Source organism: Loxodonta africana, chromosome 4, assembly GCF_030014295.1.
Source record: "Loxodonta africana isolate mLoxAfr1 chromosome 4, mLoxAfr1.hap2, whole genome shotgun sequence".
NCBI lineage: Eukaryota > Metazoa > Chordata > Mammalia > Proboscidea > Elephantidae > Loxodonta > Loxodonta africana.
Window position 1 is genome coordinate 94,822,361 of NC_087345.1, and position 15,782 is coordinate 94,838,142.

The 15,782-nt window shown below is 53.4% G+C and overlaps 1 protein-coding gene across 3 annotated transcripts in view; it reads left to right on the forward strand.

Annotated features, from left to right (window-relative positions):
* The first annotated feature begins 5,388 nt into the window (after positions 1 to 5,388).
* The window catches only part of HDAC7 (histone deacetylase 7), a 36,371-nt gene continuing 25,977 nt past the window's right edge, over positions 5,389 to 15,782 (forward strand). Inside the window, exon 1 of one of the 3 annotated variants that reach the window (XM_064284328.1) lies at positions 5,389 to 5,476. In XM_064284328.1, the coding sequence (XP_064140398.1) occupies positions 5,458 to 5,476 (19 nt within the window). In that variant the 5' untranslated portion in view covers positions 5,389 to 5,457. The remainder of the gene's footprint in view (positions 5,477 to 15,782) is intronic. The other 2 variants (XM_064284330.1, XM_064284329.1) reach the window with 2 other exon arrangements.

Here is a 15,782-nt window from a genome sequence, read left to right on the forward strand (position 1 = left end):
GCCTTTCCCTCCCTCTCTCCTGGGTGGAGTTTGGCTGGATGGCTTTGGCGCCGACCTCAGGGGCTAAGAGTCTCTCCCCACCCATATTCCTCCCCCACTTTCCCGTATTAGCTGCCTCAACCTGGGGACTGCCCCCTTCTAACCCTCCTTTCCCTACTTCCTCCCCAGGCTCCTTCCAATCCTCACCAACCTCATTTTTGAGCCACACTAATCTGTTTGCCACCCTGTGCTTCCTTGCCTCGCCCTTGCACATGCCATTCTCTCAACCTGGAATGTAACCCCCCTGATTCACACACACTGATTCACACTTCTGGGCTCCTTCAAAACCCAGTTCCTAACTTGTCACCCAGGCCGTGTTCTGTTCTGCCCTGATCTGTTCGGGTCTTTCCTCTTTGCTATGCATTCATTTACACTTGGAATAACAGAATCAAGGAACTGCTCTGGACTCAGAAAAATAAGTAGATATGATCTAATCAGCCCCCTCCTCTGCTAAATGAGAAAACTGAGGCCCAGAGAGGTTGGGACTTGGCTCAGGTCACATAGATAGTGAGTGAGATTGTTTTAATAGTTGGCTTTGTAAAAGATTTTCAAATATTTTATGTGTTTGTTTTGTTTTGTTGCCTCAGCACATCGTGACCAATATGAGGGCAGGGACTATGTTTTTGTTTTTGCCTTTAATGTTCTTGATCTTCAGTGTGTGTGTGTGCGCGCGTGTGTGTGTGTGTGTATTCATTCAAGGGCTAGAGTAAACAACTGTAAAATTTCCTATGCCATCAGGACAATGATTTAACAACTCACAGTGGTACAAATTTTTGCTTATATTAGTCCTATGATCTCAGACTAGCCCTGCAAGGTAGGTAACCAAGGTATTGCCATTTAACAGAGCAGAAAACTGAGATCTCGGGAGGTGGGACCCAGGAAGTTAATGGCAGGACTGGGCCTAGAATCCAAGTTCACTGCCTTCCAGCCTGGGCTCTGACACCCTCAATGCCTCTTTTCCAGCTCTCTCCTTATGCTCCTGGCTGGGGACCTGGAGGAGTCATGAGGGTGACCATGGCCATCTTTTACATCCATTGTGCCTTCTTTATCTTGGGGTTCAGGAGACACCGTCTTTGGCTTCCTGCCCCTCCCCATCCTGTCCCACTGCTTTCTCCTTGTGTCCCCCCACTGCATTGTTGGCACAGACATATACTCAGAACTGCAGGTGTCTAGGGTGACAGACCACAGGGGAAACCACATCACCTTTGTTTACACTGGAGGGAGGCAGGGAAACAGGGGAAGGGACTTGTTTAGTTTCTCCCTACCTGCCTCAGTCCTCATGGTCATCTCCCCTTCTAACCCAAGCCATCTGGATTTGTAGCAATGCCCCAACCTTTTCTGATTTTTCCATCCAATTCTGGCCCAAGAGGATGTGGCACCTTCTGCCTCAGGCCCTGACATCCTGGGTGGGGAGTCTGACTACCTGCAGCCCAAAGCCACACCTCCAACCCAGAATACTCACATAGCCCCTCTGAGCCTGTCTGTGCAATGTAACAGAGAAGGATGAGACCACACAGCCAGGTCGGTGATGCAGGGAACCTGGTACCTGGAATGTCAAGCACAGATCAGCAGGGCCCTCAGGTAACCAGGCTACACGTGCAGGGGACCCTGGCAGCAGCGTCTCCGTCGTTTGGGCCTGCTAGAAGAAATTGCACAGGCTCTGAATCAGACACTTAGGATTAAGTCATTTACTGGTGCTGTGGCCTTGGGCAAATCGTTTTGTCTTCCTGAGTTTTGGTTTGCTCACTAAAACAATGGGGATAATGAGATATAAGTGACAGGCCCTTGAACAGCACATGATGTATAGGAGATGCTCAATAAATCCTAATTATCGTCCCTTCCTTCCACTTCTTATATCTGGTCCCATAAAATCCTTTGTTTGGAAGTTGGGGACCTGCCTCACCTATTCATCTGCAAGTCCAAAACCCTGTGAATTGGCACTTGATCCCAGGTCCAGAAACTGGAATGCAAGGCCAAACCCAACCCAACGTCCACTGGTAGATCTCATGGAGGCCTTGGTGAATGAGCACCTCTGGCTAATTACAGTGGCTACCAGGCAGTGTCTGGGGATTGTGTGAGAAGAGGTGAGGCTGGGAAGAGGGACTGTGGCTGCGGCCACCATTTCTGGAAAGGTTGGACAGAAGTGGTCTCAGAGCTCTGAGATTTAGACCAGATAACTTTTTGGAGCTTTGAGTCCTAGCACAAGGTGGGCACCCCATAATATTTGTGGAATGAATGAATGAATGAATGGCACCATCATTTATTACTTGTATGACTTGATCAGGTTTCTTAATCTTTATGACCCTCAGTTCCCTAGTCTGTAAAATGAGCATAACAAGGGTTATTGTGAAGAATAAATGACCTAATATTTGTAAAGGGGAAAGCATAGAGCTGCTCTGTGGTAAACAGGCAGTAAAAGGTAGCTAACTAAGGAAAGAAGGAGCGAAGGCGAAAGAGAAAGTCAAGTGAACCCAGAGCCCCAAAGCAGAAACTCCAGGGAAGGTTCGAGGAAGCGAAGGCCGGTCCTTTAGGGCCATTCTGGTCTGGTAGGTGTTTAGCTGAGCATGCCGTAAGAGGCCTGGACTCAAAACTAAAAATCCAAACCCGTTGCCATTGAGGTTGAGTCGATTCCTCATCGAGAGCCTTTTAAAGGAAGCTCCCCATGGCAGCCAGGACAGAGGAGAGAGAGGTAGCCAGAAGTTCTGTTTCATGTCTCAGGCTTCGTGGGGCTTCCTAACATATCCTGTTAGGGACATGTGACTTAGAAACTGGGACCCTACAATGTGTGTGTGGGGGGGGGGTGGGGCATGAAGTGGGGGGTGGTAAGTAAAGCTGGCAAGGGAGAACACAATCCAGTTCCCAGGTGCAGGTCCCACATGCTGCCTTTCTCTCTGACTACCCTTTGGAGGCAGTAAGTCCTGGTATATGTAGAAAGCTATGTGGTGGTGACAGACGGAGGTAGGGGGAGGCACTGTCTTTGCCCAGAGAACTCAATGATCAGGTCAAAAAGAGAAAGAAGTCCCACAGAGAAATATATTAATGACGCACATGGTAGAAATGAGCAAGGCCCGACTTCAACACAGAGATAACCACAAGAGTCCTGGGGGTGGGGTGGTGTTGTGTGCAGCCCTATTTGACAGAACTTGCCCTATAGGGTTTTCTAGGCTATCATCTTTATGGGAGCAGATCACCAGGTCTTTCTCCTGAAAAGTGGCTAGTGGGTTTGAATCGCCAACCTTTGAGCTAGCAGTCATGCACTTAACTCTTATGCAACCAGGGCTCCTTGTTGTGAGGCTAGGGGAGGAAACAGCAGGGGACAGGCTCCGGGTAGCAACTTAGCAGTTTCTCTGGAGGCTGTGGGCACACAGGAGGAGGAGGGATGCAGAAGGAGTGCAATCTGGTTTGGACGTGAGGACTGTGAAGAATATATCTGAGGTGGGAGAACGTGTGTCTTGCAAGGTCAGGTTTGGAACGATGAGAAACAAGGGTGTAGGGGGGATGGTCAGCTGGGTGGAAATCCTTGAAAGCCATGAACACTTGTTCCAGTTCAGCAAATGTCCACATGGAGCTTGAATCCTATGCAAGGCGTTTAGCAAAACACCACAGGGATGCATCCCTGATGAAGGCAGTAGCTGGGCTTGAAGAAAGTCCACTCTCGAACACTCTTGGGGAAGAAGGAAGACAGTTGAAACAAGTAGACTAGGTAGTTGAAGGTAAATGCACAGAGAAAGGCCAACAGAGTACCAGGGTGGGCCTGGTGTTGTTCAAGGGAAGGGAAGGGTCCCTCTTTCTATAGGAACCAGGGAAAGCTTCCTGGAGAAGGTGGTATAGGCTGTGGGTCCTGAGGAGTGGAAATACTTCAACAGGTGGAGAAAAGGCCTGGGGAGAACATCAAGAGCCAAGGCAAAGGAGTGGGAAAGTGTGAGGACATGTTAAGACGCAGTCAGCTGCCTCAAAAAACAAATCCACTCCATGTGAATTCCAACTCACAGCGATCTTATAGGACAGAGTAGACCTTCCCCATAGGGTTTCCAAGGCTGTAAATCTTTACAGAACCAGATTGCCACATCTTTCTTTCATGATGGAGCTGGTAGGTTCAAACCACCAATCTTTTGGTTAGCAGCTGAGCACTTAACCACTGAGCCACCAGGGCTTCTCCCAGGAGCTGATAAGCCATGCAGAATAGCAGGATGGAGAGGTCCTCTGCCCCTGACCCCTGAATCTGACCTTCTTATCCAGCTAAAAGGAGGACGGGGGCAGGGAGGGCTGCTATGCACAGCCGGTCCTGAGCTGAGTTTATTAGCTGAGGGAGGGCTGGAGGCGGCTGCATTCCGACTCAAAGACTGGAACATTTCTGTGATCCGCTGTAATGCACTGGGAGACACTGGGCACATTGCTGAAGTTTGACTCATAGGGACCAGGAGGGGGAATGACGGAGGGGGGCTGTGGGGGAGAGGAATGGGAGGAAGAGAGGAACAGGAGAGGAGGGAAGGAAATCCCTTGAGAAATTTCTTTAAAAAAAGAAAACTTTCAAAATCTGCACCACCCCCACCCCCTTTTTCTTTTAATAGGAACAGGCTGGACCCTTCAGCGCCCCTCAGCAGGGGTTGGAGGGGGGTGCCAGTGGGGGAGGGCTGGGCAGTGATTCAAATCAGATCCCGGAACTTTCCTCAGGCAAGTTGTGTATGCGAGTGTGTGTGTGTGTGTGTGTGTGTGTGTTTATGGTGGGGAGGTTGATCTGTCTGGGATTCCTTGCATTGGGCATTGGACATGGGACTCCACGCGTGTCCAGCTGCCCTTGTGTGCAGCTGTTTGATTGTAGACTGTAAGTGAATGTAGGTGTCGCGCGGGGGTCTTTCCTTTGGGTGTGTGTCTGCGTAAATGATTCTGCCCTTGTGTAAACATGGATGTATGCTCCTGTACTTTGTGTATGCAAGTGTGCGTGCGCTCAGGTATCCGGGAATTGTGCGCGGGTCGGTGCGCCGCGCCGCAGAGGGAGGGTGGGGGCAGCGCCCGGCTGCGCGCGGGCCGGGGCCGCGTCCCCGCGTTCCGGGTTGGGGCTGCCTCCCCGGCGGTGCGCCGCGCCCCGCCGCGATCCGGCTGCGCGGTGTGTCTGCGGCCCGCCTCTGCGCCGCGCTGTGCAGTGTCTGACAGGGTTGTGTGTCCCAGGGCCGCGAGCGCCTGCCCCCTTCCTCCCCTCCCCCTTGGCCCGCTCTCAGACTCAGATAAAGCATTTCCTTCCATTGTCATCCTACCCGGCCGGCCGGGCTGCCAGGGCCCTCCCCCTCCCGGCCCCCTCCCTTCCTCTCGCCGTCTCACAGTCGCTCTGCAGCCTCCGGCGACTGGGGGGATGTGAGGCCGGCGCCCCAACCCCCCGCCCCGCCATGAGCCCCCCGCTCTGAGGGCCCCGGCCCCTGGATGCACAGCCCCGGCGCTGGTGAGTACTGGGCGGCCGCCCCCCGCCCCGCCCCGCCCTGCGCGCTGCACCCAGCGTCCGCCCGCCCAGGCTGAGGCTCGGGCTCCCGCTCGAGCTCCCGCCGCCCAGCGGGCCGGCCCGGCGAGCGACCCCCGGCCGCGCCCGCCCCACCCGGCTCCGCGGGGCTCTGGCAGGCTCCCGGCCGGGGCTGGTTCCGGGGCCGGAGGGTTCGGGCCTCCCGCGGGGCGCCCACATCCGCCCACCCCGGGCAGCGACAGGCCCGAGGGAGGGAGCTGGAGGCCCGCGGGCCGCCGGTGCGCGGGCCCGGAGCCCCATCACCCCCATTTCCCTGGAGGAACGGCCGGGGGGACCGTGGAGGGAGGGATGGTGCCGCGGCCCGGGGAGGGGGCGGTGCTTTGGAGCGGAAGGTTTGGAAGCTGCTAGGGCAAAGGCCAGGACCCACTGAGTTGGGGCTGGGCTTGTGGGGCTGGACATCAGCGCCCCCATCCCGTGGAGCCGAGCAGGGCCCTACCCTGTCCCCTCGGCGGGAGAAAGCGGCACCCTGGAGGGAGAGTCCCCTGCAGGAGGTTTTACTGAGCACCGCCCCCCACCCTTGCTCACCCATTAGCGTGGCGAGACACCTGTGCCCAAGTGTGCTGTGGAGATGGCTGCAGGGGAGCGGGAAGGTGGGGGACCGCAGACCGTGCACTGAGGGGTGGGGACAGGATGTGAGCCCCCCAGGCCTGGGGTCTTTTGGTGCTGGGGAGTGTGAGAGCAGGCTGCAAATCTGGCAGCTGAGCTGGGCGCCTTGTACCAGAGCTTCTAGGCCTCTGGGCTGAGGGAGAGCCTTCTGGGGCCTGCAGGCCACTCATCTCCCCTTACTCCTTTTTCCTTCCCTCTGGCTGCCCACTCGGTCTGACCTCAACCATTGCTGCTCCTCCTACCCAGTCCAGGCTATTCCCTTGTTTGCTGGCTGTTCTACAGACCCAAAGGCCTCCCTGCATCTGGACATTGGCCGCCCATCCTTCCCCACACCCCTGTTCCCGATGTGCTTGAGCCCCAGCCTAACCTGCCAGTTTCTAGGGTGAAAATGGGGCACTGGCTTTCAGTGGCCCTGCTGGGAACTCAACATCTTGACTCATCAATCTTGTTCCCCAGACCCTTGGGGACCTCCTCAAACCCCTGCCACTGAGCTGGGAGACTGACTCAGTTCTCACACTTTGGTGGCCCATCTTCCCCAACAGGACCCCATATACCAGGCCCCTGCAGTGGCACACATCGCTCCTCACACCAGCCTTCTTGTACCTGCCCAGACCACTTCTCCAGCTCCTACAAACCATCTCTTGCTCCTCATTGCTTAGCATCTCATTGCTCCTCACTCCTTTCTGTTCCCTCTGCCCAACCCTATATTAAGTAATTCCCCTCTCTCTGCAGTCACTTCTGAGGGAAACTGAAGCACAGGGTAGCACCCCACTATGATGCACCCAGTGAACCCAGCCTGGAGCCAGTTCCTGGACCCCTCAGATGCCTCCTCTGTCTTTAGTCCCTTGATGTTCCTTGCTGCCTGGCAGGGCCAGGCTCAGAGTCCGACTCAGAGTGACCTCTTGGTGTTAGCAGAATGGCCCGGGGCAGCATTCTCCTGAGGCCTCTGTGTTCCTTAGCTTGAGCCTACATTGGGTAGTTGTCACTCTGGCTGCCAGGTCTTAAGCTGGGATCCCTGGGAACACTGCATTCCAGGTTTTGCATTGACCCTCCTAAGAATCTAAGCTGGCCACTCCACTTTGACACTGAAGCTCATTTTCCCCATCAATAAAATGGGGAGAAAATTCCAAGTGCATACTTGCCATACGAGGAGAGGCTGACTATAAAGAGATGAATCAGAGTGGAGTGTGGGGGCTGTTATTCCCCCCGCCCCCACACACACACGGACACACATACTTCCTTCAGACATAAAGGGCCTCAGCTTGGTGGCTTCTGGGCATGAGAGTAAGAACTTTCCTTTTCCTCTGCTCCCTCTTCAGTCCTGATGGAGAACACTTGCGAGTCAGAAACTCATGTGTGATTGGGTGTGGGGGCCTTCTTGTAGCTGTGGGTATGCTTGTCCAAGAACCGGGAAGCAGAAGCCTGTGTAACCTCTTTTTTGTCTTCTTTCTCCTAGCCTTTCATTAAGAGTGTTCACTTTTGAAGCTGGCCAAGGAGGAGCTAATGCAAGGCCCAGGGTCACCCAAGCTAGGGAATGGCAGGTTGAGCTGGGTTGGAACCAGACCTTCCACTCTGCTGATGCTCATTTGGTGCCCATCCTCCTGGCCTTCTTCTCCCCTGGCCTGGTACAGGTTCTTTTCCCACCCCACCCCCTCACACCTTGGCTCTGGCCTGTTGTCAGTCAAACTTGGGGCTAGGGCTTCCAGTGGGTTGTGGGGTATTGCTGGAAGCAGGGCCAGAGTCAGGCCTGGGGATGGGGGGGCATCTCTCCTCCCTCAGCCTCCTGGGACCATGTGTTTGTGTATGTTGGATTTGTTCACTAGATGGAGCACTTCCTCTGGGGCAGGAAGCTTTGATTTCCTGTGGCAGGAGGCAGGATTGGTAGGGATTAGGAGTGGGGGGCTCAGCTCTGGGCCATCCCTGATATTGTGTGGAACCATCCTGGGGCAGAGTTTCTGCATAAAGCTGCCTTCCCTGACCAAGGGGAGGCAGGAAGAGCATTGGTGAGGAGGCCCAGGCTGAGGCTAGGGGAAGGAGGCCATGAGGGCAATGGGCTGGGGGGGGGGGGGTGGTGGGCAACATAGCAGGAAGCCCGGTCAGCAGGTGACCCTGCCGGGTATTGTGTTTCCCTGTAATATTTTTCCCCGTTTCTGTGGTAACCTTCCCTGGGGGACCCAGGCCTTTGGGCTGCAGGAAGGTGCCCCCAGACAGCCCTTTCCTTAGAGGACTGGTATTAGAGGAGGAGGAGTCCCCAGATCTAGCCACCACCCTAACCCTTTTGGCTGCTTAGGACCAAGGCCTGGGGATCTAGGAGAGTGGGCCCAGTGACCAGTGACCTGGGGGCTGAGGAGAGGCCCTTTTGCATCTTATGGGGGAGAAGGGGAAGAAGGGGGCTGCTGGAATTTGGAGAGGGCTCATTGCAGCTTGAGTTGTTGGGCTCAGTCTCTGCCTTCCCTCGTCCCTTCTCTCCACTGCTCTCCTCCAGCCGCCATCCCTCCCACAAGAAGGAGGTGGACAGCAACCTGCCTGGGGCAAGAGGGGTAGGGGTAGGCATGGAAGAGGCTGGAGGGGTGTTTTTATCAGCAGAGCATAACTACTTCCGTCCTGGACCAGATCTCAGAGGCAAAATAAGTTTAGGCTAATGTCTGTTCAGTGTGGGTATCCACATGATGGGTGTGTGTGACACTGGGCAGGTGTGTGGTAGGTGGGTGGGTTTGTGCCCCCAGGCTGTGTAGGTAGATATGTGTGGTTCCCTGACAATTTGTGACCCCTGTGGTAGTTCTCTGTCGGGTGTTTGTCAGAAGTGTAGATGTGTGTGATGCATGGTGTATGCTTTTGTAACTTCTGGCTCTGTAGGCTATACGGACATTTTTTGGGAACTCTGTATGAGTCGGAATCGACTCGATGACACACAGCAACAACTACAACATGTGTACCTGTGCAGGAGTGACTTTTTAATGGAAGTCTAGAAGTCCACATATGGGTTGGAATGCACCATCTCCTCCACGGCCCTCAGATGCCAGTTCCTGGACGATTTGCCTCAGAGTCACCTGGGGAGTGTGTTAAAAATAAAGACCTTCAGGCCCTCCTCTAGATCTACATTGCAGTCAGAATCTGCAGGGGCAGGCTCTGGGAAACTGAATTTCAACATGTGCCTTAGGTGATTCTGGCGTGTAGCCGTGTTTAAGGACCACCAATACAGGCCAACCTCTTCATTCTTTCTTTTGAGCAACCTGAAATCCATAGAAGGGCTTGCCCAAGGTCACAGGGCTATTAAGAGAAGAACCAAGACAAAATTCAAGCCTTTCAAGACCTGCCCAGGACTTCCCACTCGCTCTTGTACCCTGTGCGTGTGCATATGCACGCATGTCCACCCCAGCGGGATGAAATGAGCAGATGGGGCTGGTGCAGACACTGATTGGGGCCTGCCCTTTCCCCTGGGTCCCAACCTTCCTGACCTTGCTATGCCTGTTACATCCTGCATCCTGCTCTCTGGGGAAATCCTGGAACTGTTGAGCAGCAACCCTAAAGGGATGTTGGCAATCAGGGGGCCCATTCACTGAGCCAGTCATTCAGCTATTCGTCTGTTCATTGGATACTTACTGCACCTTGCTGTGTGCCATGCACTGGGCACAGGTACATAGTGAACACATGGGCAGAGTGTCTGACCTCAGGGAACTTCCACTCTAGTGGAGGAGCCACACAGTAACACGTTAGCAAGTAAAGAAATGAGTCTAGTCTAGGTATCTGGTTGCACATTGTGATAAGCCCTAAGAAGGAAATGAACTGGGCACAGCAGTAGAAATAACGAGGTGGCACTTCTTTAGATAGGGTGGCCAGGAAGGTGACATTGATGCTCTCTCACCTCCCCAAACTAGTAGTGACCCCTTAGAGTCTGCTGAGCTATGCTTGGGAACTGCATGGACCCTGGTGGGGACCTAGGCCAAAGACAGGAGTTGAACTGCCAACCTCTCGACTGGCATGGATGACAACAGGGTCTCCTAACCTCAAGCAGCCCCCAAAGGTTGACAGAGGGAGTGAGAAAGGGGAGCTGACCAGAGCTGAAATGGAGACTACTCTATTGCTTGGGAGAGCAGCCTTTTTCCTTCCTGGGCCTGCCTTCCGGGGGAATCTGCCTTCTGGGCCTGCCTTCCCGGGAACCCTGTGGGCATGCTGAGTGCTGGGAAGGAGGCAGCCTCTCTCCAGGAGCTTTCAAGCTCCACCCCATTCCTGACCCTCCTGCCTCACCTTCGTCCCACCTCATTCCCTTCCTCCCCATCTCCCCACCTGGGGAACTACTGTGCCAAGTCCCTCCCCTCTGGGTCTAGCCCGGCTGCCTCTGTGGCCACTGGGATTTATTTACCTGGCTCAGGAATCGCTGAGGAGGGAGGAGGGGTTGAGACTTAAGGGGACCTGGAAGAAAGGACAGAACCAGAAAGAAGGGCTGGATTAGAGAGAGGAGCTGAGACCAAGAGGACACGGCTCAAGAGAGGGCTGAGGCTGGCTGAGAGGGGCCCAGGGCAGGAGAGAGGGCATGGATGAAAGCCTGGGTCCAGACACAGCTCCTCACCTGGGTGCTCCAGTGCCCCTCCTAGGCTTCTGGAATCTGCACCCCCAAACTGGGTGAGACTCTAAGGCCAGAGGACAGATGGGTTCCAGTAGCCAACTCTACATAAACCAGAAGGGCATGCCCCCTCTGGTCCACCTGCAGCCCTGCCCCTTGACCCCTCTATCGGGAGGCTAACTTTCACATCAGCAACTTGGGCTTAAAGTTCCTGTTCTAGGCCAACAACCTTCAGACCCTCTCACCTCCGGTGGTAACCTTTCTTGGGGGTCTCAGGCCTTCAGGCTACAGGGAGGTGGCTCCAGTCAGCCCTTTCCTTGGAGGCCTAAGTATTAGAGGAGCCCTCATGTAAGACAAGAGGCCCAGCTCGGTTTCCCTCTGTCCACACCCTGCCAGGGCTGTCATTCCACCCTGGGCCTCCCTTTTCAAGCTCTGGTGAACTCACTCCTGGGCCTTCCAGGCCTTCCCTGCCCAAGCTCCACCTTGGCCCTTGTACACCCACAGAGCAGGGTGGGAAGGGGGCTGCTTCTAATGAGGAGGGCCCTGAGCTAAACTCACCTTCGACACCCTGCTTCCACACCACTTCCTCCCCTCCCCTCATGTGGCCTTCAGGGATTGGAAACTCTTGCTCTGGAAAACCTTGAGCGTCAGCCCTGGGGATCATGAGGGGTCCCTCATTCCCCTTTAAGAGTCCAGCTCAGTTCTCTGCAGGGCCCATTCATTTCAAGGGGCCCAATTCTGGCTCCTGCAGTAACCCCCAGCCCCCCCAGCTCCCAGGCTATTGGGGAGAAGTGGGGCAGGCTGCGAGGTTCGGAAAGAGTCCGGGGTGGGGGAATTCGGCGACTGGGCTGTAACCGTCTTGTTTTGCTTGCCCCACAAAGCTGCACGTCCGGGGCATCCGCTGCGCCCTCCGGGGCCTTCAGGTTCTAGAACTGCTCTCAGAATGACAGGCTGGTGGCACCCGGTTGGGGCAGGGGGTGGGGGTGGGGTGAAGGGGGAGCCCCAGGCAAGGGAGAGCTGGAGGGTTAAAAATAGCAGCAGCCCGGTTTCGGTTAGCAAATGTGGAGGCGGGGAGCTGGGGGCGGGGCGGGCGGCGGGCAATGTTTGCCGGCTGCACTGGCTGTGTTTCCCCCGAGTCCCAGGAGTGAGTCACGGTGGTGGAGCCACTGATGGGGTGCCTGGCACTGTACCCCCATTCCCACCCCCACCGGGCGAGGGGTGAGCACTGGGGTTCTAGAGCCTGGAAGGAAGTTGCTGGAGAAGGATGCAAATCTTCCAGGCCTTTAAGGCCATGCTGAGTTGGGCCAGGGGCATTTTGTGATATAGGGGGAGGAAGTGTGGGAATCCGAGGTCTAACACCTGGGTTTGAATCCCAGCTGTATCTGTGGGACCTCATGCAAGGCTGCTGAGGGTTCCAAGCCTTCGATTCTTTTAAGTGGGGACTTTCATATATGCATATGTAAATAGTTTGCGGAGCCCTGGTGGCACAGTGGTGAAGGCTATGCCTGCTAACCAAAAGGTCGGTAGTTCAAGTCCACCAGCTGCTCCTTGGAAACCCTGTGGGGCAGTTCTGTTCTGTCCTGTAGGGTCTCTATGAGTCAGAATTGACACCACAGCAAACACTTTGTGGATTCTCAAGCCCCCTGTACTTGTTGATAGACCCCATGTGACACAGTAGAACTGCCTCATAGGGTTTTCTAGTCTGTAATTTTTACAGAGGAGTTCTGGTAGCACAGTGGTTAAGAGCTCCCCTGCTAACCAAAAGGTGGGTAGTTCAAATCCACCAGCCACTCCTTGGAAACGCTGTGGGGCAATTCTACTCCGTCCTGTAGGGTTGCTGAGTCGGGATCGATTCCACGGCAACATGTTTGGTTTTGGTTTTAGTTTTTACAGGAATAGATCACCAGGTCTTTCTCCCACAGAGCCGCTGGATGGGTTCCAAAGCCAACTTTTCAGTTAGCAGCTAAGCCTAACGGTTGTGCCACCAGGGCCGCTAGCGCTAAACGGTTGCACCACCTGTCCCTACAAATGCTAATTATCACCTTAAACCACCGACTTTGCCCATTGCAAGGCCAGGCAGAAGAGCCCTCTTGTTAGGGCACAGAGTGAGGAATGAGGTGACCTTGACAGAATCCCCATTTCTCCTACAAACAGCTAAGTGTGTCCTTGGACAAATTGTGCCTCAGTTTCTTCATCTGTAATGTGAAAATCATAGTTTCAACACCACAGAGTTGCTATAAAGATTAAAGAGATAATGTCAGTAAGCCCCATGCCTGGCATGAAATCAGTGCGTGCTAAATTTTCATCATTATTATTAATGTTATTGTTTATATTTTTGAAGGTCAGGGATAGGGAATGTTAAAGACATGAAGGAACAGAAACTGGGCCCAGCCCCAGTTCACAGAAAAAACCATTCCAAATTCCCTATTCCAGATTTCTCCACCCAAAAGGGCCTGGAATAGCGGGAGTTTGGAGCCAAAAGTCCCAGGGTGGACCCCTTCTCTCTTTCACTCAACGTCCTCCAGCCTCACCCAGTGAGGCAGGGCAAGGAAGGACCCAAGGGCCTTGCAGCCAGCTGGCACTGAGAAGTGGCAGCCACATCAGCCTAGGGAGGGTCTGGGATAGGACTGCCTCTGAAGGCCCCGAAGTGGTATACCTTGCCAGCATCTGCTGAGGTGACCTTTATTTTAGCCCCTCCCTGGCAGCTCTTAAGAGGAACATGAGGCAGAGAAGGGATGGGAAGGTCAGTGATGTTAGCAGTGAGTATTCCCAGCGCAGCGGTCCTGGAAGAGCCACGAAGCTTTGCTTTCAGGAAATGATTATTATTCAGCTTACAGGCATTTATTAAATAAGTCCTGATTTTGTGCCCAGCCCTGTGCGGGGCCCTCTGTGTGATTCAGGAGAGGCAGAGGACACTAGGCCATGGATGACACGGAACCTCAGAGAACGGGCTCCAAGAATACGCAATGTCAGTGAAAGAAAGCCCTGTGACCTAGTTCTCACAAAACCTGAGGTCTTACCTTGACTTTGCTACCCATATGCTGTGCCACCTTTGTATGTGTATGTGTGCACACATACACATACGGATGAAAAACCAAAAACCGAATCTATTGCCTTCAAGTCAATTCTGACTCATGACCACCTCATGTGTTGCAGTGTAGAACTGCTCCATAGGATTTCCTTGACTGTAGTCTTTGCAGGAGCAGTTCACCAGGCCCTTCTTCTGTGGAGCCTCTGGGTGGATTCGAACTGCCAAGCTTTAGGTTAGTAGTCAAGTGCAAACCGCTTGTGCTACCCAAGCTCCTTCACACAGATATATAATGTTCTGCTCTTACAGAGGCAGTTTGTGTACATTGTAGATAATCTGACAGTGCAGACAAGCAAAAATTAAAAAATAAAAAACCTCCTAGCCCCGTCACTCAGACCACTACCCGAATACCTTACTGCATAGCTTTCCATTTGCGTGTGTGCCCTCATATTTTGTTCTTTTTCCCAAAATGAGATCACATGTGTATGCTGTCTTTTTAGTCAGTGATCTCCAACTTCCATTACAGTAAATTTTCATCTCATGTAATATCCAGTTGGCCTGAAATTGTTCTTCGCAGCTGATTTGTCCAAAGCAGTATCCAGGACCATGCGTCTGGCGGTTAAGTTCCCTGAAGGCTGTGCAAGCACCCTGGCTAGATTTGTGATCTGGAAAAAAGCACCCCTGGCTGCAAAAGGGAATAGGCCACCTGGAGAATCTGCTCGACAGACCTCTGCCGTCCTCCAAAAATAACAGGCAAAGGAGAGGGACATTAGGGCATGACTGAGATGAGGACTTCTGGGGTATTTACTGTCATTAATATTAATGTGGCATCCCGTGAGTGCCAGCATTCATAGCTTGTTGCTATTTATGGACTCATATCCGCAATGCTTCCTTGTTGATTTTTAGTAGTGATTGTCCAGTCCTCAGGCCATGGGACAGGCCAGGGTCTCTGCAGTGGTGTCTGCCTTCCCTTGCCCCAGGTCGGGGTGCCGATGGCTGTCTGACTGTGTTCATAGTCCCCGGGAGCCTTCTGTCAAGGTGGGTGCTCTCTCTGCACTAGTGGGTGCCTCCACCCCTTCCACCTGCCCCAGGCCTGCCTGTGAGTGTGAGGCCTGGAGTGAGAGAGACCATTTCCCCCCAAGGGAATTCACTCTGAGGACCCACTTGTCGAGTGGCTTGCTCTGATTATGCAACTTGCCTCTGACACAGGGCCTGACAGTTTCCAGAGCGCTTTCACAGACCACATTTGCTCCTCCACAGCTGCTTGGTGAGGTTGCTTGTTTAGTTATACCCTGCTTGAAGTTGCTTACAGGAAACACAGTAAAATGGTGAAGTGTATATGTAAAAAGCAGGGAAAATATTAAATGAGAAGGGAGCTTTTTGACCTGGAGACAAAAAAAAACGCACATGTGAGGGACACAAGGCAGAGATTACTGACTTTGTCTTTATTTTTGTTGTTGTTGATGTTTTTGGATAGAGCAGTGAGCACCTGCACGCTTTATAGAAACATGCCAGTGCTGGGAGTCACGCCCAGGCCTCAGACTCTAGAAACACACTGTCTTGAGCTCTCTTGGTGGCCTCACCTCACCACCCAATAGAAGGTGGGCTGAAGTGGTTGTGTGCACCAGTGTCGTGATGATGAGCTAAGGGCCTGGAGTCCCAGCAGCCCACTTGCCATCTGTGCCACCTCAGCAAGTTTATTAATCTCTCTAAGCCTCAGTTTCCTCATTTGTAAAATGAGTACAGAGGTTTAGAACCTGGCCCAATGCTCCTTCCATGACTCCAAGTGCATCTCTATGTCTTCCAATGGGTTGGAATCCATAACGTTAGAGCCAAAAGTTAGGGCAAGAACCTGGGAAAGAGTCAAGCATTTTGATGCAAATCAATGGGGAAAAGAGAGAACATTCAACAAATGGTGTTGGGATACTGGATCATTGTTGGGGGAGGAGGGAAATAAAGATGGAGCCAAAACAAATTCTGTTTGGATCAAAGATTTAAATGTAATAAAACCATGAAAGTTCTAAAACAATATA